General features: G+C 37.8%; 1 protein-coding gene across 1 annotated transcript in view; it reads left to right on the plus strand.

Annotated features, from left to right (window-relative positions):
- The window catches only part of FSTL4 (follistatin like 4), a 491,346-nt gene that overhangs the window by 257,026 nt on the left and 208,399 nt on the right, over nt 1–25,921 (plus strand). Inside the window, exons 4-5 of the mRNA XM_058171598.1 lie at nt 17,110–17,297; nt 21,819–21,939. Coding sequence (XP_058027581.1) covers nt 17,110–17,297; nt 21,819–21,939 — 309 coding nt within the window. The remainder of the gene's footprint in view (nt 1–17,109; nt 17,298–21,818; nt 21,940–25,921) is intronic.

Genomic DNA, 25,921 nt, shown 5'->3' on the forward strand with positions numbered 1-25,921 from the left:
TTAATGTCCACCTACATTCTTATTGATATAGAAGATGTTTCAGATGATGGGCTTAAGCTGAGCATCTCATTTAGTTGGTCCCACAGACTGCTGAAAACTATCACCCCATGGAAGCCACAGCTGAAAATAAAACTTCCTTTGAAAATTTAGCTCTTCTGCAAATGGATTAAGATTAGCAGGTTAGAGTTTTTTCTATTACTCCTCCCACAAATGAGATTAATGTTAAAACACAAAGAAAAATGATTTTAGCCATGACAGTACCAACTATATGATTACAGTATAGCAAAATTTCAACAAGTACATTTTTATTGTTACCACTAATTGATATTCTCTGGCATAAACTCTATAATAGGAACAATCAAATGGAGAGCAGTATGTGCAGGTAAGTAAAATTTAAAACATCAGCAGAATTTCTAAATCATCTCAAGCATAACAAGGAGAGAGAAATACTTTATTTTGGACAATGACCAGCCTGTAGAAAGATAAAATACAGTCATCTTGTTCTTTGCATTATTCCTGTCATAATGCAGGATCTACAGTTGAGCTTCTTGTTAGATTTAATGATGGAAGAGACGGACACAGCTCTTTCAGTAACAACAGCTCTTTATTAGCTTCAGTAACAACCGTTCTTTATTAGTAGACCAGTACAACAACCTGCTTGTCTGGGAGTGTCTCCTTTTATAGAGGGCTGCCAGACGGCTTAACCAACCAACCAGCTTTAAGTATTTTCCCAGCTTTTTTGGAAGACCTGAGTGAAGCTCACTCCTTATATGGTACATAACACTTCTTGCTGGCCACTTTGTCCAGTCTGCACCATTCCACATGTCTGCATCTCAAACATTTTGTCAGGTTTGATGCCCAATGATGTGACATTGAAATCTCAACCGACTTGTCACAATTCTGATCCCTCCTTTCTCATCTCGGCTTGGGATCAGCAATGGCAGAGTTGGGATCAGTAGTAGCAGAGTTTATCTAGTAAAATATAATAAAGCATTCTTACAAATATGAAAAACGTGAACAAAACATGCAATTCCAAATATCTAAAAATAAAATAAATCTAAATAACAAAAAATAATCAGTTAACTTGGTATATTAAAGCTAACATTCATACTCAGGTGCTATAAAATATGGTGTGTGCATTATAATACGTAATAAAACAGTATCTAACAGATATGAAATTCTATACAGATTCTGTACTCTCAAAGACAAACCAAGGTTTCCTTTTCATATCTTCAGGCAACATAACAATATTTAGAGAGAGACTGTATTGCAGGGGTAGTCAACCTTTTTATACTTACCGCCCACTTTTGTATCTCTGTTAGTAATAAAATAATTAAAATTTTCTATCCGCCCACCGGTTCCACAGTAATGCGCCGTGTATCATCATCTGTGCATGCCTCTTGCGCATCGTGGATTGGGGGGGTGCCGGCTACCAGCTCTGCTTGTCTGTTACAGCCGGGTGGTGTGGGGGGAGATTCGCGAGCTATTCTGGGACGAGGCTCTTTTGTTTGCGGTCGCACTATAGTGCCATGTAATTTCACTTACGTAACGTGAACTAAATTTATGCGTGGACGATACAAATAGTATATTTTCAGAAATTTAAATTGTCATAGGGAATTTTATGAAAACCTAATGAAAACGTTTTCAAATAATGCTATGATTTTTTTAAAAAAATCAATTAAATTTTAAAAAAGGAAAGTATTTCAGTATCAGACAAAACCCCTACTGCCCACCATGAAAGCTGGAATGCCCACTAGTGGGCGGTAGGGACCAGGTTGACTACCACTGCTGTATTGCTTCTACTAGACAGTAGATATCAAAGGTAAAATAAATTTGAATGCATGTTATTTGAGACACATCATGGTACTTGGAATATATTTCTCAGAAATTTAGACTGAAGAATCTCCACCACTGAGATATATTTATAGGATCCTGTTGCTACAATATATTGAAGTTGCCCTTGGGTTTTAGAAATAAATAGTTAATTTATTATATACACTGAGAACTTGTGCAGTGGAGACAAATTCCTTGTGTGTTCCAATCACACTTGGCCATTAAAGAATTCTATTCTATTCTGTTAGAGATAAATTGTTTAATTTTTTGTGGGGTATATGTTGCTCCCCAAGATCTAGCAGATATTTGAATATGAATATTTGAATATGCAAAGTTTATCTTGCTGCACACTGTAGAACATACTCCAGATGTGCATTCCAGCTTCCTATAGCATGGAAGACAAACAAGTGTTTGAATAATTGGATCTCACGTCCATTTAGCTTATATCTATGAACTTAAAGCACTTTGCAAAAACTGCAATTTTTGCAATTTTTTCTTATAATAATTAATCCATGTGCATTATTCTACAAGAGAGCATAACTTCTCAAGCCAATCTGGGTCAGTGCCGCTACAATTACATGGTGCATATAAAGAAGGATTAAAACCTATTTAAATGCCATTTTAGGAGGGATGATATGCCAAATTATTCAAAGCTGAAATCAGACTTATATAAATGTTTAACAATTTAGGAGCTCTGTGATCAGGTTTTTCTTAATATAGATTATTAAGAATCTATATTAGATTATCAAACTTTTACCTTATATTTATCTTTAGAGTTATAATGATTTTTTCCCCAATAATAGAAGCTAACATCTACTAATGGAGGATACTTTCATTTGTGGCTATTACAAATTACAGGATGTTTAACATCTACAAAGACAGTATATAACAATGAATTAGGATTAGCTATTTTTCAATCAAGTATCAAGATTTGGTTTATATGGGAGAAACTTTCCCCAAAACCAGCATGCTCATCTGCCAATGTGTGTTCTACCTCAACTTAGTTTCTCTCTTAATTGGATAGCATACATCTTGCTAGTAACATTGAGCAAGCCAATAGATCAATAATTAGAAGGAACATTCTTTTTACCTTTTTATAAACAGAGACCATTATTGCAAAACCACATTCCCAAGAGAATCTTGCAGTGCTATCTTTATGTGTAAAAAAGGAAAAGTAATACAGGACTCCACCAATCTAATTTCCTATGTATAATTTCTGTAGTAATAAAATAATTTGTCTGGTGCTTGCGTTTAGCCTGAGATGCACTTCTTGCCTTTGGAAGAGCCATTGTACTCTATAGATGTCAGGTGCTGAAATATTGAATAATTAAATAACGAGGTTGTCTTCCAGCTCCTGGGGTACAAGAAGCCATATTTTCAACACAGCTATTATACGTGGGTATATATTGATATGTGTAGCATTATATGATTCTTCACTAAAATATGGATTGGATCCAGAACTTTATTCATTCCTGGAAATGACCCTGAGTATAATGGCTCAAAGAATACTTCTATTTGGTAGTCTTAACTGTCACATCCTTAAGTTTTGCCTAAACCTCCCCAAAGGACTTTTGGGTTCAAATATTACTACAGGGAATATAGGGAAGATTGCCTCCTTTCCCTATTTAGCTATAAAAACATTTGAATTATGAGAAAGGCTGTCTGTCAAAAGAGAGACAAATCTCTAGGTAGGAAAGAAGAAAAAAGTTGCAATTCCATCTCTGTTTTGGACGCCAGGTAGCAAACCTCAAAGATATACCCTAAAGGTACAAAATGAGTTAATGTGTAACTTCCAGGAGGGGCTCAATTATGAAATAATCTGGAGTCTCCAGGAACTGTTAACAAGGTAAGCCAGCTGTAAGCTATCTATTAATAAGATCTACCAATGAGGATTTTTTTTTGAAATGAAATAAATTGTTAATAATGGGTTTCTGTTCTACAGGAAAGAAAAAAAAAGCTTGAGGGTATTGAACAAACAGCTCCACAATGGAAACAAATGAGAGTACATGCAGATGGTGCTCCATTGTTTCCTTTATTTTAGCCATCACAACAGAGTGTGCTAGAAAAATGTTGCATGTGTTTAAACACGTTCCCACTAAATAGGGCCTGGAAACCAGAATCTTTAGCAGATAAGATTTATGGGCTCCAACAGATTAAGAGGATTTCAAGTGCCTCTGGTAATGGTAATGGCAAAGGGTCAAGGCAAATGATATAGCAAGGGTAGTTTGCTAATGCCTGTACAAACTCTTCAAATAGGATATTAGGAAGATTCATGTGAGGAAAGAGAAAGTTAAAAAAAAATCAAAGGAATCCATCTGACTGAATAATGGAAAGAGACATTATTTTAATTTTAGAAATTAGGATAATGCTTTTGATGAAATTGAAGTTGGTTGATAAAATTGATACTAGGGCTATGCACACTTTGCAAATGATTTAGAAGTCGTTTTAGGAAAAAAATGTTTTTATTCTCATGTGAACTTGTTCTGAAAACCATGGATGAATATGTTAAAAATGTGACATGATAGATGAATCTTATTGCTTCTTTTTTGACAAAGTTACTAGATTAGGAGACCAAGTATAATGAGAATTTCTGAGGTTTTCAGTAAAATTCACCATAGCTTTTTTCTTTATAAAATAGATTGGGAGTTGTTTGAATAACCATATCCAACATGTGGCCTTTAATGAATTTGTCCATCCATGGAGCAGAGTTTGCAAGGGGGGCTACCTCAAAGTTTTTGATGGATTCAGCCGTCTTCAGCATTTTTATGTATGCATTAAATAAGGGGACAGAAGGGATACTGAGCAAATTTGCATGACACAAAACCTGAAGGGCTGTTACTAACAGCATAGAAGATTGAGTCAGAATTCAAACGGTTCTTATCAGCTTGAACACTGGGCTTTTCCCAGCAAAATGCAGTTTAACATTAATAAATATTGGGTTATATATTTATATATGAATAATCAGAAATATATATACACAAGATAGATTATGCCTGGCTCAGCAATAGTGTATCTGAGAAGGATATGTCTACAGATTAAATATGAGCCATCAGTATGTTGCAGCTCCAAAAGAGACAATGCAATCTTGGGCAGATCAACATAGGTTTTGGAGTATCTGTGGTTCAAGTGTAGGATGAGAGTGAAGGTTCATTCTTTGAGCTTTCCAAATACATTTGGAAACCAACCCACAAGCTATATATAATATATATAGAAAAACATTTAATGTAGGATGTCAACCATAAAACTCTTTGTGTGTGTGTATACACATACACACAAATATATATAAATTATATATATATTTAAAGTGTTCACTAAAGGAGAGATTTATCATTGCACTCAGTAAGGTTAAAATATTATAATGTTTATCTGAATCCCCCACTCAGGTAAAAAAAAATGAAGGTGAAAAATGATAGAACTCCAAATTAGGTTTGTGATGGATGCTGAAGCACTGTGGGGCCAGAATAGTTGACTTGTTCTATTCCAAAAATATCTCTTGTAAGTATATTTGTCATAGAGTAATCTACTAATTCATGATGCTTCTCATGAATTAGGTACTGATATATCTAATGTTCTTGCTGAAATATTCATAGGGCTGACTGCTATTAATCTCCAAATGTCTTATTCTCTCAGTTTGTGACTTTCAGGTAAATCAGTGATCTGTGATCTGTGACTGCCACAGTAAATGAATGGAAACTGTTGACATCCTGGATCATAGGGTGGCATCATTTATTAAAAACAACCAAGGCAAATTCAGCCCACAAGTTATAGTGTACTAATTGTCCTGACCCTGCAATTTTGCATTCTTTGGCATGTAACAAAAATGGGACATTGTAATTGATTTGTGTGCAGGAGCAAGATGAGCCCCTGATTGATTTCTCTCTGCTATTAAAATATTGGTTGATATGCCATATTCTACCACCATTGCTAGTCAATTGAAAAGACTTTGAGCAGAAATGCTGGAGGAGTCCAGCATCCATGAATCATCAGAAATGCCATAAATAGAACTGAGATAACCAGAGTGAGAAGTAGCAATACATATGAACATCTAATGTGGGGAAATCCTGGGTTACCACATTTGAGCTGCAAAAATTCAAACAATTACTAAGTGTCAATAAGAAGTTAGACTTTTGTTCACCGCTTTGTTCCAATATAGTAGTCTGGCAGTCGTAGAAAGTACCATGAAGTCTAAAATTGCCTAAATTCACTGAAGATTTGGGGAAGAATGAGGCTGTGTTTTCTAAGCTACGAACACATAACTCTATGAATTGGTGGTACAACATGATAGAAGTATCATAATATGTGTGCTTTCTTCTGTGTTGGTTGTCTCTTAGGCACCAGGAGAAAATATTGTTTTCTGTTATATTTACCATGGTGCCTTGGAGTACCATGAAGATGTTTCTACTGATTTTGACTTCTTTTCTATCAGTGATATTCTTACTGTTGTTTTTTGTTCTATTTTTAATTGCCTGCTTACATTTATAAGACCACTGGCAGAGAAGGCCAGGTTGGATAAATATATTTCCAGCTCTGTCTAACTAACACAAAAGTAATTTTTTCAAATCTATAACTTTTGAGGACATCACTTTCAAATTCTTCTTGCAGCAGGACTGGAAACAATTGAGATCCTAGATCACCTCTCTCAGCTCTTCTCTTCCTCTCGGGTGAAGTCAAGCGGCGTCTCTCCTCCTTCTCGCGCCCCCTTCTCCGCCACTCCCCCTTCTCTGCCTCCTCCTCTTGCGTTGCCGCCTCCCATTTTCAGAATGGGAGTGAACAAAAAAAAATCGGGACTTTTTGGAATTGCTGTGGGACGCGGGAAAAATTATTAAAAAGCGGGACTGTCCCACCAAAAGCAGGACGTCTGGTCACTATATACTATCCAGATGAGTGGGATGCAATTCACTGAGAACTGAATCCCAGTCATCTGGATCAGGGGTCTCCAACCTTGGTCCCTTTAAGAGTTGTGGACTTCAACTCCCAGAGTTCTTCAGCCAGCTTTGAAGTCCACAAGTCTTAAAGGGACCAAGGTTGGAGATTCCTGATCTGAATAGAACCCAGTTGGGAAAGCTGTTCTAGACAAATGTAGTTTAAGGCAGATTTATGTGTGTGTATGTACTTTACCATGCCTAATGTCTCTATTGCTTATTGCTGTTTAGTTGAACAGTGAAGGGGCAATTTCCCTCTTTCATTATCCCCTATGCTAATTGTTATGTATCTTTAAATGTTTTGGCGGGAAACAAGCACGTTGCTGATTGGTTGAAGCCGCCGGTTAAACAGTATATAAGGAGAGGTTTTTCCCCAGCCAGGTTGCTGGGTTCACCCTATATTAAAGAGCTGTTGTCACTACCCTGGTCTCCAGCCTCGTTACTTCCCGAACTTAACACTGGCGACGAAGGTGGGATCTCGAGGCTAAGGAGCACCAGAACCGAGCTGAAGCACGGAAGAACCGAACCCAGCAAACCCAGGGCAGAAACGCGGAGATGGCCAGTTACACTCCGCCCGCGCCCTTTGACCCAGCCAGAGAGAAATGGGGAACGTACATGACCCGTTTCGAAAGCTTCCTAGAAGCAAACGAACTGCAAGGAGTTCCAGACAACCGCAAAAGGGCATACTTTTTGAGCCACTGCGGTCCCGAGGTCATCGACATCGCGGAAGCCCTGGCAGAGCCAACGCCGGTACAATCGGTATCGTGGCAAACTCTGCAAACACTGCTAAAAACCATTTCGCGCCAACGCCGTCCAAATCGTCGGCGTTTTGAATTTGGAGGCGCCGACAGCAAGAGGAGAATCCATCGGCGACTACATGGCCGCCCTGCGGAAAGCCTCCAAAGACTGTGGGTACCGAGACCTGGACGAGGCGCTGCTGGAGCAACTCATCCGTGGGGTCAGAGACATGCGTTTGCGGGCGGCTGCTATCAAAAGCAATCTAACGCTGGCAAACGCCTGGACGAAGCCAGAGCGCATGAAATGTCCACCCAAGCGGCGGAGACCCTGCAAAGCCACTCACACGGCGAGCACAAAATCAACCCCGTGCACCAGAAGAGATCCAGACCGAATCCGACGGTGAGGATGAGGAAGGGTTTGCCGAACCGAGAAAGGCAAAGAAGACCGGGACGAATGCGGAAGTTGCGGAGGTCAACACCAGCGCCAACACTGCAAGTTCAAGGACGCTACATGTCGGCGGTGCGAGAAGAAGGGCACCTAGCTCAAGTCTGTCGAGCTCCCCAACCTTCCGCCGAAAATTCAAATCGGCCAATCAGAGCGCGGATCGGCAAGGCGACCCGTGATTGGCTCAAACAAAAAGGCGCGAACTCAATCAAACGACGGTGATCATAGGCGCGCCACAACCGAGTGGAGAAGAAAATCTTCACCAAGCCCAAAATAGAAGGAGTGCCGTGCCGACTAGAAGTGGACACGGGTCAGCGATCACCATCATGTCCTGGGACACTTTGGCGAAGTGTTGCCATCGCCAAAGCGCCACCTGCAAACACAACGGCTACGAGTCCACGACTACCAAGGGAATCGCATCCCTGTTCGAGGACCACCTCTGTCCGAGTCGATCACGGACCACACAAGAAGACCCTGCCCATCACGATCGTCGAAGGGACCCTGCCTAGTTTGTTGGGACTAGACTGGTTCCGTGCATTGGGCATGGGAGTGACTGGCATCTACAGAAGTGACTGTAACCTAAAGACACACTCATGAACGAGTTCAAGATGTCTTCAAGGACTGCCTGGGCAAGTACAAGGGGACCCCTATTTCCTTCAACTTAGACCCCAGGTAGCCCCATTAGGTTAAAGGCAAGGAGAGTCCTTTGCCCTTAAACCTAAGATTGACAAGGAGATAGATAAGCTCATAAATCAGGGATTCTGGTGCCAGTCGATCACGCAAAGTGGGAGACACCAATCGTCACCCAGTAAAACCAGATGGGTCAGTTAGAATCTGCGCTGACTACAAGGCGGCGTTAAACAAAGCCTTACAGAAAAGCGCTTACCGGTTCCGTGGTGCAACACTTGCTGCACTCTTTGGGGCAAGGGCAAGTCTTTGCAAAGTTAGACTTGGCTCAAGCCTATCAACAACTGCCCGTGAGCGCCAACACAGCGAAGCCCAAACGATTGTAACTCACAGAGGTGCTTTCAAGTGTACCCGATTACAATTTGGGGTGAGTGTGGCACCGGGCTGTTCCAAAATTTAATGGAACGACTTCTGCAAGGGCTCCCAGGGTAGTCCCTACTTGATGATGTATTGATATCAGCGAAAATTTAGAGGAATTGGGGAGCGTTTGAGAAAAGTTCTGGGCATTTTCGGTCAGCGGACTAAAGGTTAAAGTGAACAAATGCCAGATAGGGGTAGAATCTGTAGAGTTCTTGGGCTACAGAATAGACAAGAAAGGAATTCACCCCACGGAAAGCAAAGTCAAGGCAATCAGAAAGGCTCCAGCGCCCAAAAACAAAACAGAGTTACAGGCATTCCTGGGGCTAGTGAATTTTACGCGGTCTTTTAAAAACAAAGCGACCGTTGCTGAGCCGCTGCATAAGCTTCTGGGAAAGAATACTGTTTGGTCTTGGGGAAAGTCGGAAGCTAGGGCTTTCGAAGCAGTAAAAAACCTACTCTCGAGCGATAGCCTACTGATCCAGTATCATAGCTCATTGCCATTATTACTGGTTTGCGATGCCTCCCCTTACGGGGTGGGGGCTGTGCTCAGCCACAGACTTCCAAACGGCACAGAAGCCCCTATAGCCTTCTACTCCAGAACGATGTCCTCCTCAGAGAGGAACTATAGCCAGTTGGATAAGGCGCTAGCAATTGTGTCAGGGGTAAAAAAGTTTCACGAATACGTTTTTGGTAGAGACTTTGAAATTGTTACTGACCATAGACCGCTGTTAGGGATACTGGCTGGCGACCGCCCAACGCCTGTGGCACTTTCGCCACGATTGACCCGATGGACTATCTTCTTAGCCGCTTATTCCTACAAGCTGCAGCATCGACCCGGAAAAGAAGTGGGGCATGCGGACGCTTTAAGCAGATGCCCACTACCAGGGGCGATGCACACTTTGCAAATGATTTAGAAGTCGTTTTAGGAAAAAATGTTTTTATTCTCATGTGAACTTGTTCTGAAAACCATGGATGAATATGTTAAAAATGTGACATGATAGATGAATCTTATTGCTTCTTTTTTGACAAAGTTACTAGATTAGGAGACCAAGTATAATGAGAATTTCTGAGGTTTTCAGTAAAATTCACCATAGCTTTTTTCTTTATAAAATAGATTGGGAGTTGTTTGAATAACCATATCCAACATGTGGCCTTTAATGAATTTGTCCATCCATGGAGCAGAGTTTGCAAGGGGGGCTACCTCAAAGTTTTTGATGGATTCAGCCGTCTTCAGCATTTTTATGTATGCATTAAATAAGGGGACAGAAGGGATACTGAGCAAATTTGCATGACACAAAACCTGAAGGGCTGTTACTAACAGCATAGAAGATTGAGTCAGAATTCAAACGGTTCTTATCAGCTTGAACACTGAGCTTTTCCCAGCAAAATGCAGTTTAACATTAATAAATATTGGGTTATATATTTATATATGAATAATCAGAAAAAGTAAAAACATTGATGAACTTCCTTGGAAGAAGGGTTTAGAAGTGGGAGAAAAAAATCCATCTTTAAAGGAATGGATTTCTCATGGACAATCTTGAAAACTGATATCGGTTTGTTTTATTTCTTGGGATCATAGCAGCCTTGAAATTTTTCACACAGAAGCACATAGACAGGTAATGATGTCTTGTCTTTTAGGTGATGCTTGTACAATGGCAGACTACAGTCAACTAAAGGGGATCCTCCTGGATCTTCAGTCACATCGCCTGAGGCAGCAAAACCAGCCAGGAGAAGACAGAACCCAAAAGCGCTTCTTAGTCGAAGATATGTTTAATTACTTGGATATAAATGGTGATGGGCACCTCGGCAGCTCTGAATTGGCTCAGGTTAGTTGCTGTTTGATGAAAACTGAATTAGGAAAGTGGATTGCCTTTTCCATCCAAGGTGTAAACTGAATGCAACCACAACAAAACTATTTTGGTAATAGCCTTTTGTTAAACGCTATTCAAAACTTAGCAATAAAACACTCTCATTATTGCTGAAAGCTTTTTCTTGATTTTGTAGTTGTTGCTGTTTTTAATTTGATATTCATAGTTACAGGTAGTCCTCAATTTACAACCATAACTGGGACTGGAATTTTCAATGTAAGTCGTTGTGATCATGAGTCAAATTGGACCAGATTTTAATGGTAATTTTTATAGCAACATTAAGCAAATCACTGCAGTTGTTAAATGAATCGCCTGTTCTTCAAGCAAATCCAGCTTCCCCCAGTGGGTGGATTTTACCATTATTATTTTTTTGCCATAACTCGGCAAAAAGGTGGCAACTAACAATTGTGTGACTGCAGGATGTTGCAACCAGTTGTAAATGTGAGCCAGTTGCCAAACATCCATATTGTGCTTATGTGATCATGAAGATGTGTGACAGTTGTAAGTGAAAGTACAGGTCTTAAGTCACTTTTTCCAAGACTGTCCTAATTTTGAACACATGGTCATAACTCGAGGGCTACATGTGTACTATAAAATATGAAGTACAATGTGACTTTTTTCCTCTTCAGCAACAATTGATCACTACTGGATTTTTTTTTCAAACACGGCTTCCTTCTTGAGAAGTGTATGTGTGTGTGTGTGTGTGTGTGTGTGTGTGTGTGTGTGTATGTGTCTTTGCATGAAAATATATTAAAACTAGAACATAAGCTAATGTCAGAATTTCATCCTGCTCTAAAATAATATATATATATATACACAAGATAGATTATGCCTGGCTCAGCAATAGTGTATCTGAGAAGGATATGTCTACAGATTAAATATGAGCCATCAGTATGTTGCAGCTCCAAAAGAGACAATGCAATCTTGGGCAGATCAACATAGGTTTTGGAGTATCTGTGGTTCAAGTGTAGGATGAGAGTGAAGGTTCATTCTTTGAGCTTTCCAAATACATTTGGAAACCAACCCACAAGCTATATATAATATATATAGAAAAACATTTAATGTAGGATGTCAACCATAAAACTCTTTGTGTGTGTGTGTGTGTGTGTGTGTGTGTGTATTTGTGTGTGTATACACATACACACAAATATATATAAATTATATATATATTTAAAGTGTTCACTAAAGGAGAGATTTATCATTGCACTCAGTAAGGTTAAAATATTATAATGTTTATCTGAATCCCCCACTCAGGTAAAAAAAAATGAAGGTGAAAAATGATAGAACTCCAAATTAGGTTTGTGATGGATGCTGAAGCACTGTGGGGCCAGAATAGTTGACTTGTTCTATTCCAAAAATATCTCTTGTAAGTATATTTGTCATAGAGTAATCTACTAATTCATGATGCTTCTCATGAATTAGGTACTGATATATCTAATGTTCTTGCTGAAATATTCATAGGGCTGACTGCTATTAATCTCCAAATGTCTTATTCTCTCAGTTTGTGACTTTCAGGTAAATCAGTGGTCTGTGATCTGTGACTGCCACAGTAAATGAATGAAAACTGTTGACATCCCTGGATCATAGGTTTGCATCATTTATTAAAAACAACCAAGCCAAATTCAGCCCACAAGTTATAGTGTACTAATTGTCCTGACCCTGCAATTTTGCATTCTTTGGCATGTAACAAAAATGGGACATTGTAATTGATTTGTGTGCAGGAGCAAGATGAGCCCCTGATTGATTTCTCTCTGCTATTAAAATATTGGTTGATATGCCATATTCTACCACCATTGCTAGTCAATTGAAAAGACTTTGAGCAGAAATGCTGGAGGAGTCCAGCATCCGCAGAATCATCAGAAATGCCATAAATAGAACTGAGATAATCAGAGTGAGAAGTAGCAATACATATGAACATCTAATGTGGGGAAATCCTGGGTTACCACATTTGAGCTGCAAAAATTCAAACAATTACTAAGTGTCAATAAGAAGTTAGACTTTTGTTCACCGCTTTGTTCCAATATAGTAGTCTGGCAGTCGTAGAAAGTACCATGAAGTCTAAAATTGCCTAAATTCACTGAAGATTTGGGGAAGAATGAGGCTGTGTTTTCTAAGCTACGAACACATAACTCTATGAATTGGTGGTACAACATGATAGAAGTATCATAATATGTGTGCTTTCTTCTGTGTTGGTTGTCTCTTAGGCACCAGGAGAAAATATTGTTTTCTGTTATATTTACCATGGTGCCTTGGAGTACCATGAAGATGTTTCTACTGATTTTGACTTCTTTTCTATCAGTGATATTCTTACTGTTGTTTTTTGTTCTATTTTTAATTGCCTGCTTACATTTATAAGACCACTGGCAGAGAAGGCCAGGTTGGATAAATATATTTCCAGCTCTGTCTAACTAACACAAAAGTAATTTTTTCAAATCTATAACTTTTGAGGACATCACTTTCAAATTCTTCTTGCAGCAGGACTGGAAACAATTGAGATCCTAGATCACCTCTCAGCTCTTCTCTTCCTCTCGGGTGAAGTCAAGCGGCGCCTCCTCCTTCTCGCGCCCCTTCTCCGCCACTCCCCTTCTCTGCCTCCTCCTCTTGCGTTGCCGCCTCCATTTTCAGAATGGGAGTGAACAAAAAATCGGGACTTTTGGAATTGCTGTGGGACGGGAAAATTATTAAAAACGGGACTGTCCCACCAAAAGCGGGACGTCTGGTCACTATATACTATCCAGATGAGTGGGATGCAATTCACTGAGAACTGAATCCCAGTCATCTGGATCAGGGTCTCCAACCTTGGTCCCTTTAAGAGTTGTGGACTTCAACTCCCAGAGTTCTTCAGCCAGCTTTGAAGTCCACAAGTCTTAAAGGGACCAAGGTTGGAGATTCCTGATCTGAATAGAACCCAGTTGGGAAAGCTGTTCTAGACAAATGTAGTTTAAGGCAGATTTATGTGTGTGTATGTACTCTACCATGCCTAACGTCTCTATTGCTTATTGCTGTTTAGTTGAACAGTGAAGGGGCAATTTCCCTCTTTCATTATCCCCTATGCTAATAATCATATTTTTTTTACCAAGACCACACAAACAGTTTGTGGCTGAAGTTTGACTGCCCTCAAATCCCGAAGCTAATTTGACCACTTTGTCTAAAAGACCACATATTGATAATCCTCACAGTACTTCCAGGTTTATATCATTTCTCATTACCAGCACTTTCATTGGATTGAGGTACAATCCACTGCATATTTAATCAGAAATGAGCCTTGATGTATTCAGCACAGAATTCAGTGAGTACAGTGTTTACTCCTTAGTAAGTATGTTTAGGAAGATAGCCTAAATGGTAATATGGCTGTCATTAGTCATGTGACTTGCAGCCAATTAATCAAATTGTTAAGCAATTAGATTTAAATGGCTTAAATTATAGTTGCAAATTGCAACCATCTCAATAAATTTTGAGGTACTGTATATTGAAGGGTATAGCAATTTACAGCCTGATAAAGCAATGCATATTTTAAATGATGGTTAAAGTAGAAAGGGCGCCTTTTAATATTTTCTTTTTTTATTCCCTATCACAGTGACAAACTAGAGCTAAAATGGCATAAGTGTGCTGTTAATTCATGTTCACGCTGATGAAAATTGGAACTTACTGATTAGAAGTGGTGTCCTTTGATTAATCGCCTAAAGCTTTAGCTGATTAAGAAGCCAATTATAGCTTATAGCTCTACTTATTGTTGGAGTAGAGTTTATAAAGGAAGTGTTTTAGCTCACTTGGTATTCTTATGTACTCATGAATGAAATTTTACCAAGTGCAACCTGGAGGAGAATTCTGCAACCTATATATCCCCCATAATGGAGAACCTACAGCTATAAGCTTTAGCTATAAGAAAAGAAATGGGAACAGCACTCACTGATGCTTCCAAAGCATCTTGTGCTAAATTTTTTGTTCATTTCAAAAGCTCCTTTTCCTCTTGTAGTGAAATATATGGCTTATCTCTTACACATGCAGATTATGTGTTCTTCTCATCTTTTTTCCCTTTTTCCCTAAATCTCTGAGAAATTATACTTACAGATCTTATATATGGTAATAAGGCCATGTTTCTCATACTGAAGCTCACAGTATCAGTGATAGATCTTACATCTATTACTGCAAAGAATGCAGTGGAATTACATTCTCAAGACCAAGTATCTTAAAACAGAATAAGTTATTCTCCAAACCCTTACAACATATATTCACTGGAGTGGTTTTCAGATGAGCCTTATATTTTCATATTTTTACTTTGGAAACATAACTTTTATTATATTTCCATTTGCTGAAAATCCTCCTGTAGAAATATTTCATAGGGGATCTAAATGTCTATGAAGATTCTCATCCAGGTCATGGTTGTCCCAAAGGTGCTTTTTCAGGAGGCAACTAGACTTTCTGGAGAAAGTCAGTTGCCTCTTGTAAAAAGCACCTTTGGGACATAGAGAATCTAGTTTTAACTTCATTCAGGCCCCTTCCCTGATATTTGCTCTGTTTTGCTCCTTTTTGCTTATACCTGCTCCAGTGGCCATTTCTCCAATCTCTATAGATAGCAGAAAGACAAAAGATCAGCAATAGTCTAATATGAATTTTCTAGGTAATAAAGAGCCATGGTGATGCAGTGGTTAAAATGCAGTACTGGTCACCAATGATTCTGGTCACTGCCAGGAGTTCAATCCTGACTGGCTCAAGGTTGACTCAACCTTCCATCCTTCTGAGGTCCATAAAATGAGGATCAAGATTGTTGAGAGCAATATGCTGACTCTGTAAACCGCTTAGACAGGACTGTAAAACACTATGAAAGGTATATAAGTCTAAGTGCTACTGCTATTGCTAATAAATAATACTTGAGGTGACCGGTCATACAATTTTAATGCTGTGTTCTTGTATTCTAATCCTGAATTTATTCAGGAAATATCTAAATAAAGAAAAGTGAGATACTGGGATTGATTGTGTTAACAGCTTTTTATAGGGGAAAGTTACTTTTGAACTAATTACGATGTTCATCATCCCAAAAAAGCCATTGGAACTTGTACTATACTGAATAGTCAAATTATTTATCTTAACTCATCAGAAAATATGGAAAGTATGCTATGCCTTTCGAAACAAGTCAGTGGAGATTTAAGTGGATGGTGGGTTCATCCAAATTATGACAACACCCTTCTCGCAAAATCCAGCAGGTTCCCACCCTTTTAGCCTTCAGAAAATCATGACAAGCTGGGTTGTTTCTCCTGTTGCTGGGATAGGATGAGACTGGAGTCCAACAATTGTTTGGTTTGATAATTCAGATATTATAAGCTACTTATCTGGTTTTCTAGGTTTCTTTGGTCTTATCATTTTATTTTTATTTATTATTTATTAAATTTTAATGCCACCCATTTCCCACATAAGGTGACGCTGGGCGGCTATTATTGCTGTGAGCCCTTCTGGAATGAATTTTACAAGATATGCAGCCTATAAAGCCTCTTCAATAATAAAGAAAAAAGCACCATAAAAAGTCACAATGTATTGAAAGCATTCTTGTATTTTAAAATAAATTATTATTCCATAATAGCACCTGTCTGAAAATTAAGGATTTTTCATTTGGAAATCTGAAGCCCAGCATGCAAATTGCATTTTCAAAGGTGAACATAGAACTTGATAACTCAGTATTTACTTTTGATAATCACTGCCTGAAGACTCAGAGCTCATTTTACTGTTGTTAAAAAAAAGAAAGAAAGAAAAGCCATTCAGTAAGTCAGGAACATGAGTTCAAAGCTATTCTATTTTATTTATTTATTTATTTTTGCAATACAGGAAAATAAAAAGTTGGATTGTGCCATGGTAATGCAGAAGTGCATTAAAACTGAATTTATTTAGCGGTGGTGGGGGGAATAAGGACAATGTTTCTGAATCATATAAGTTTATATTTGTCCTTCGGTCACACAACCTGTGCATTTACTTTCAAAAAATATCTACAGTAAATATCTAAATGTAATGCAATCAGCAGATTATTCTGTTTTAAATCTGTCTGCTGAGTACAGTTCTATAATCAGAAAAAGTAAAAAACATTGATGAACTTCCTTGGAAGAAGGGTTTAGAAGTGGGAGAAAAAAATCCATCTTTAAAGGAATGGATTTCTCATGGACAATCTTGAAAACTGATATCGGTTTGTTTTATTTCTTGGGATCATAGCAGCCTTGAAATTTTTCACACAGAAGCACATAGACAGGTAATGATGTCTTGTCTTTTAGGTGATGCTTGTACAATGGCAGACTACAGTCAACTAAAGGGGATCCTCCTGGATCTTCAGTCACATCGCCTGAGGCAGCAAAACCAGCCAGGAGAAGACAGAACCCAAAAGCGCTTCTTAGTCGAAGATATGTTTAATTACTTGGATATAAATGGTGATGGGCACCTCAACAGCTCTGAATTGGCTCAGGTTAGTTGCTGTTTGATGAAAACTGAATTAGGAAAGTGGATTGCCTTTTCCATCCAAGGTGTAAACTGAATGCAACCACAACAAAACTATTTTGGTAATAGCCTTTTGTTAAACGCTATTCAAAACTTAGCAATAAAACACTCTCATTATTGCTGAAAGCTTTTTCTTGATTTTGTAGTTGTTGCTGTTTTTAATTTGATATTCATAGTTACAGGTAGTCCTCAATTTACAACCATAACTGGGACTGGAATTTTCAATGTAAGTCGTTGTGATCATGAGTCAAATCGGACCAGATTTTAATGGCAATTTTTACAGCAACATTAAGCAAATCACTGCAGTTGTTAAATGAATCGCCTGTTCTTCAAGCAAATCCAGCTTCCCCCAGTGGGTGGATTTTACCATTATTATTTTTTTGCCATAACTCGGCAAAAAGGTGGCAACTAACAATTGTGTGACTGCAGGATGTTGCAACCAGTTGTAAATGTGAGCCAGTTGCCAAACATCCATATTGTGCTTATGTGACCATGAAGATGTGTGACAGTTGTAAGTGAAAGTACAGGTCTTAAGTCACTTTTTCCAAGACTGTCCTAATTTTGAGCCATCATTAAACACATGGTCATAACTCGAGGGCTACATGTGTACTATAAAATATGAAGTACAATGTGACTTTTTTCCTCTTCAGCAACAATTGATCACTACTGGATTTTTTTTTCAAACACGGCTTCCTTCTTGAGAAGTGTGTGTGTGTGTGTGTGTGTGTGTGTCTTTGCATGAAAATATATTAAAACTAGAACATAAGCTAATGTCAGAATTTCATCCTGCTCTAAAATAATTTAATATATAAACTTTACAACACTATTATTTATCACTATATATATAATATTGTTTTATAGTTGGAAAAGTGTTAATTAGCTATAAAAAAGAAAGCCATGTTTCCAGAAATATTGTTTTTATAATGATCATGATTATGCTGTACCTCTAGAACCCTGAGCAATATCTGGTTACAGTCAGAAAGACCATGAGGGATTGACCAGACCAGTTATCTCAACCATGTATTTATATACTATAATGAGATGACATCAGATGACACCTTCACTAGTACATGTGTGTCTTTTTGCTTTCTCTTTATTTCTCTCATTTTTCTTTTTTTCTTTTTTTCATTTACTGGCCTATTTGTGTTAGTTTCTAATAAAAACTATACTTCAAATGATTAAAACTGAGAAAGGGGAACTTCAGAATATTTTTTACAAAATTCACCCTTGGCAGGAGATATTTGGACAATGGGTTGGAATCTTTCCAGCTGTGCCAGAAGTCCTGCTTCTTCCTCCAAGCTGATAATTTTATTCCAGAACAAAGTTGCTATTGAAGGCTTGGGAAAAAATTCCATGTTATGCTGTGCTGGATATCTGTACCTGGATTTATTATTATGGCTCATCACCCAGTCAGCCAGATGATTAGACTGGATTTGGAATCTTATCCACCTTTCGAATCCTTCCCAAGCTGGGATAGGCAGATGTTGTTTGATGGTATATTAAAAGTATATTACTAATATTATCTATAATAGTTCTAGATTGTTTTGTGGCTCTGGGTGCTATTTATTTTGTATGTTGATTTCACTCCTATTTAAACAAGTTATCATACTTACATACAAAACTACCATGCTAAAGTCAGAAATCTATAACTGAGAATAAGTTTTATTATAAAGATGACCATAGAGAACTTTATTTTTATGGCTCATCCAGCTAATTATCTAGCTAATTAGACTGGATTTGGCATCTTGGCTTTGCAACTTGTACACAAATGTTTGCAGTTTTATGTTAAATCTTTGAGCTGAGAATGACGGACACCAGATAATTCTGTGTATTTCTAGCAACAATATTAAGAGATCAAAAGAAAAACATGTTGGAAGACAGTAAAAATGAGCTTTCATGATTGCCATTATATTTTTGCAAGAAATAGCAGCCAACTATTATGATGCCTCTCAGAAGTAATATATTTCTGTCTGCTATCTTTGGAACGAATGGCATGTAATCATTAGGAATTAAACTCTGATTCGGTCTGTTCTGTTTAACTTTCCTATTTAATTTCCTAATCCAGTGAATATACTTCCAAATTTAATCATACTTCCAGAGGATGATTTGTCAGACTGAGCCATGAACATTATTGTTACAAACTTTGAGAAAAGGATAAGAGGATATAATTTTATTTTTAGCAGTTAAAAAGGCCAGCATGTTTATAATAATGCTGCGATCTTTGAAAACAAGGGATTTCTTTTCTGGGCTTTCAGGCTGGTCTGGTTGGCTGACCACTTAGAAGTCGTATAAACATTTTAAATCTGTAAGTCAACGCTTACAGACTATCTCATGAAAATATTCTCATCAAAGTTAATCCTGCATCCTATGATCATGATGAATGTTATTGGTCACAATGAGTACTGCAATATCATAATAAAAGAGCAGCTTAGAGAATAAAGAATATGGATACTCCATAAGCTATATGTAAAATGATAATTGGCTCTAATAGATAGATAAATAGCTAGATATCAGCTGCTTTATGGTCTGAAAGCACTTGTTTCAATGCTATCTAACTAGCCTTGGAAAGACAAGCTGCCCATCTTAATTATTATAGTAGCATGGCATATATTGAGATGTTTTTAATGGGTTGTTTAGCAAAATCAGCTCCTTGGCTAAACTGTTGTGATAGATCAAAGCAGGGCAAACTAACAGCCAATATGCCTTTAACTCTTGACTGAACACTAATTGGTTGAACATATATGTGATAATATTTGTCTGGCTTAGAATACCATAAAATGACCTTGTACTGTGTGATTGAATTATGAAGCAAAGTGTAAATGTATTCTTACATTATAACCAACTACTATATGTCATAACTATACTAATAGAAGAATTGTCTTCATTATTTTATTGGCAAAATGCCCGTAATTACGGTGTGTACTAGTGGGTGCATTTGGAAAAATCTTTACATATTGCTAGGCTGTTCTTTCATTCAGATTCTCTTGTGCTGGAGAGTGAAAGAATCAGTGTCTTGACTACTAAGCTAGAAAATTTTACTACCCCCACCCCCAATATGAGCCATTAATTGGAACTGAGGAATGTAAAGTGACACTAGTGAATTATGAGCTAGATATAGTCCTCTGGAGCTTCTGATTTCAACCTCCTTGGTCTTTAACTCCAGGTCTTTTCTTTCTCATCATTCTAGAGTAGTCTTCTCCAACTTGCCGTTCTTCAGATTTGTGCCCTAGAGATTCCTGGTTTCTTGTTCCAAATTATCTAGGATCACCAGGCTAATGAATATCAGAGAATCTAATTTGAATCACAAATTATTGATGAGAGATGAGGAGAGAGAGGAGGGGGAGGGAGGGAAGTCGACTCATAGCTGTGAGAAAAGGACACTGTATGAACATGGGTGGATATTCTATGACTGTATAGATCTAAAACTAATGGTGAGGGATGTTGGCAGATATCATTAAGGCAACAATATCAGGTACATTGACCGTGCGTAGTGTAAAGAAAGTCCACTCTGATAACTGAGCCCACAAAAAGTCTGCTGTGGGTTTTTTCTCTGTAAATTTTTTTTTTATTTATTTAATTTGTCACAACAGTATACATAAACATTGTCATAGTAAAAAAAAGAAAAACATATCATGAAATATATATATATATACATATATATACACACACACACACACACACACACATATATATATATATGTATGTATGTAAAGGATATGCATAGCTATATTAATTAGAAATAATAAAGAGAACAATAGGACAGGAACGGTAGGCACTTTTGTGCTCTTATGCACACCCCTTATAGTCCTCTTAGGAATGGGGTGAGGTCAATAGTAGACAGTTTTTGGTTGAAGACTTTGGGATTTTTTATAGAGACTATGGAGTCAGGTAATGAGTTTCAAGCAGTAACAACTCTGTTGCAGAAGTCATATTTTCTGCAATCAAGTTTGAAACGGTTGACATTAAGCTTGAATCTATTTTTTGCTCTTGTAATATTGCGATTGAAGCTGAAGTAGTCATTTACAGGAAGGATATTGCAATAGATGATTTTGTGTGTTAAACACAGGTCATGTCGAAGTCGATGTAATTGTAAGTTTTCTAATCCCAGGATTTCAAGTCTGGTGGCATAAGGTATTTTGTTGTTTTTGGAGGAGTGAATAACTCTTCTAGTAAAATATTTCTGGACGCGTTCTATTGTATTTATGTCAGAGATGTGGTGTGGGTTCCAGACAGATGAGCTGTATTCAAGAATAGGTCTGGCAATGTTTTGTATGCTCTAGTTAGTAGTGTAGAGTTTTTGGAAAAGAAGCTGCATAAAATTAGGTTAACTACTTTTAGAGCCTTTTTTGCTATGTAGTTGCAGTGGGCTTTGGCATTAAGGTCATTTGATATGAGAACTCCAAGATTTAAAAACATGACCCCTTGCCAGTCATATAATTAAAATGATAGTCAAATATCAATAATTCTATTGCTATTTTTTTATTGATAGTTGAAAAAAAAGGAAGATCTGGAAGATGATTTCTTGAACTGTACTCCAGAAGATCTTCTTCGTTTTGATGATTACAACCATGATGGTTACCTAACTCTGCAGGAACTTTATACTGCATTCCGTAAGTAATAACTTATCTCTGTGTGTATCTTTCTTTTTTGCTGTTGCAGAATGAAAGAAGGATGGGAAATTCTTTTCTCGCAGGGAGCCAGTAATATTTATTTTCCTCGAACTTTCCCAGACTTCCTAGGAAATGCTTAATGCATGTTTTGTGTGCCATCATTGTCAGTAGCAAATGACTCCCAGCAGTGAAGATCCGAGAGGGGGGGCGATATTTGATTAATGGTGGGAAACTAATACAATCAGTTCAAGGAGTTGTATGTGCACTTCCTGCCTTTGCTTTAGGGACAAAGAGATGTTAAGAGAGCATGCAGAAGAAAGGAAATCTGAGCATCACTTCTTATTGATCAGTGAAGGGAAGCCAAGTGTTCACTGTGATTCATAATTTCTTCTGTAATTTTACTTAGATCATATTTTTGTTCTAATCTTATTTATTTGTTTTTAGTAACATATTTGGTGAGGTATACATTCTTCATAAAGAATTATGGTATTATATTGCCATTGCAATATATTATTTATGAATTGTTAGCTATTTAAACTTAGAGATATAGGAATGATTTCAATATAAGTAGTAAAAAATATAGGGCTCCTTTTTTGTCAGCCAATCTATTGTTAATAATAATTTATGGAAACATGTGTCCATGGAAAATTGCTTTAGCAATAGCTTTGATCGTTGTTGTTTACTGTTATTTGCAATATTGGCAATATTATGTAGAAAGTTATCTCTTGTTATAGACATGGAAGAAACAGTTTGCTGATGTTAATGTCTAATTCCTCTTTGTCTACTAATATAAAGAATCTTTGTGACACTTGATTTGTTTTAGCACTGAGAAATATGAGTGTTTGCCAGAAGGGTTTATGGGTTTTCTTTTAATATCTATCAGAGAATTGTATCAATATAATTCTTTACATGTCTATATTGTGAATCGGTAACAGTATTTCAAGAGCTTCTAAACATGACTCTTTAACAATTTTTTATCCAATAAAAAAGCCATATTATTTTTATGTCAAAAGATCATTTTAATGTGATATTTAATGCTACAATGATGATGATTGAATCACTCTCCAGGGTTCCCATCAACTTCAACTGTCATAAAATCCAAATGTATTTCATAATAGACTTGTCCCTTTCCTAGCTACTGTGATCTGCACTCAATTAATTTCACTCTTGAACTCTGATATTTTTGAATTATAGCTTCTATGGCCTCCTGGTTCACTTAATCTAGGTCTCATAATTACAGTGAAAAGTGCATTTAGACCTCACAGATAATATCTAGCAAGAGTCTATTGTTGTCACCCTGCCTCTATTCCCGATCCCTGGCATTATTGTGTAAGTTTGTTTTAGAAGAAGAATGTAGCATGGAAGATTTAGAGGTACTTCCTCTCTTTGATTCTTCTTGGCAAAGTCCCAGAAATATCACATTTCTGATAGTTCTTTAAGGAAGCAGAGAAATAAAACAAGATGAATTCAGTCAGGCACAGTTATTTATCACTAGTTCAGATATTGCTTTGTAGAAGTTAAGTCCCTAGAGGAGATACTCAACTGTACCCAGAAGTATTTTCTGTAGGATTCTGATGTTAAGAATGAATACCTCAGGAAGACAATATTAATTTGTTTGAGATGTTTCTGCTTTTAGGAGTTATGAAGACATACATTGATTTGGTCTCCCTTTGATGTTTGGAATTTGAAAATGAAAATTCTACTTTTACCCTGGGAGTTATGTAGCTGGCGGTATTTTATATCATGAATACCTTGCTGTTCCAGATTTACCACATGAACATGGAAGACATTGTGAAGCAGATTTTAATCTTTTTTCCAATGCTTTGTGTTTTGTTCAAAATTATTCTCAGACAAAAAAAGAGAAGAGAAGCCGCTTGTTTTGAGAAAGCCATTTAGAGCAGTGGTAGTCAACCTGGTCCCTATCGCCCACTAGTGGGCGTTTCAGCTTTCATGGTGGGCGGTAGGGGTTTTGTCCAATACTGAAGCACTTTCCTTTTTTTTAATTGACTTTTTAAAAAAAATTTATAGCATTATTTAAAAACATTTTCATTAGGTTTTCATAAAATTCCCCATGACAATTTAAATTTCTGAAAATATATTATTTGTATCGCCGCACATAAGTTTAGTTCACATTACATAAGTGAAACTAAATGGCATTTAGTGCAACCACAAACAAAAGAGCCTCATCCCAGAATAGCTCGTGCATCTCCCACCACACCACCCAGCTGTAATGACAAGCAAAGCTGGTAGCCAGTACTCCCCAAAAAAACCCCAATCCACAATGCGTGAGAGGCATACGCAGACAATGATACACGGCGCATTACTGTGAAACTGGTGGGCAGTTAGAAAATTTTACTATTAACAGAGATACAAAAATGGGCGGTAGGTATAAAATGGTTGACTACCCCTGATTTAGTGGAATTGTTCAAGGATCTGGAAAACTGTCATGTTTAATTAGCATACTGGATTTGTTTCGTGTTTTTACATGTTTTTATTAGTGGAAGTAAACACTGCCAGTTTCTAGAATAAAAGCTATGACACAAAAAAAGGTTTTGTGATAAGGTGATATAAGAAAACATTTTGAACTGGAAACATTTGTAAAGTGCTCTAAGTATGAATCAAAACACGTCTTTTGAAAGTTTTATTTCAGGGTGCAAGAAAAACCCACACAGGGTGAGTAAAAAATTGTCTGTTTTGAATCTTCTGGCTACTTTGAGGACTGTAGTTGGCCTGTAGTTTTACAGTTTGCAAGAGGGCAGCTCTTTTTCTCTCCCAAACTAACCTTGATGCTACCACAGCAGCACTTGTCACATCCCTGCTGCTATCTAGACTGGATAGGATGATGGGTTGGTGATGATGATGCATTTTTGTTTCGTTGGCTTATGTACCCTTTTCCATATTCTTGCAATATGTGTGTACTTAGGAAACACCAGTGGTGTCTCCCACCCCCACTTTTCTTTTATTATCTTGTTTATAGCCAGCAGCCATCCCTATGTGCAAAAAACAAAACAAAATAAAAAGGCCACACAATCAGGGAAAAGAACACAACTGTTTTTGGTGGGCTTGTACATGGCAGGCAAGCAGCAAAGCAGAACAATCTGTGTGTCAGGGTTCCGAAGGATGACCTAATTAAATCATGAGTCTTGAGCCAAGTGTTAAAAGAAATCTAATTTTTATTAGGAGCTTCATGTCAGCACGTTGAAGCACGTGAAGCCAGCTCTGACCCTACATAATTTATGCTACAATTATGACCCTGTTCCCCCACCCACCCACCCACCCAAGGTGTGGCATCGATCACATTCAGAGCAATTTCGCAGGTTGTAGAGGTCTTTCCCCTCCAGCTGCCGCAAGTAACCCTGGGATACAGCCTTGAGAGAGATAAACATGGAATGTGCATCTGTCTTTGGCTGCTGTGCAGTTTTGCAGGTTTCCCATTCCCTCTAGCATATAGCAACTTGAGAGCAGGTCGGGATGCTTTGCGAGTTGACACCGTGCCTACACAAAATTGGCTAAAGAGCTGCATTTAAAAAAAGTAAGATATAAAAAGCATATATAAAAGATGTGTCCATTAAAAAGGAATGTTATCAAAAAAAATAATTACCGTATATACTCGAATATAAGCCGATCCGAGTATAAGCCGAGGTCCCCAATTTTACCCCAAAAAACTGGGGTAAACTGGGACCTGAGATGATGAGGTGGAAATGAGGCAGCTACCGGTCGGGAAACCTCCTCCTCACCCGAGAAGGCTGGCGGCTCCCCCGCCCCGCCCTCTCACTGCACCGGCAGGGCTTCCCTGCGCTAATGCAAAAGCCCGCCAAGTTTATAATGTGAAAAAAAGAAGAAAAAAAAAAACTCGAGTATAAGCCGTATATACTCGAGTATAAGCCGAGGGGACGTTTTTCAGCACAAAAAACGTGCTGAAAAACTCGGCTTATACTCGAGTATATACGGTAACTGTTGTGGATTCCTCTCATTCTATCTT

The sequence above is a fragment of the Ahaetulla prasina genome, chromosome 2, assembly GCF_028640845.1.
Source record: "Ahaetulla prasina isolate Xishuangbanna chromosome 2, ASM2864084v1, whole genome shotgun sequence".
Classification (NCBI taxonomy): Eukaryota; Metazoa; Chordata; class Lepidosauria; order Squamata; family Colubridae; genus Ahaetulla; species Ahaetulla prasina.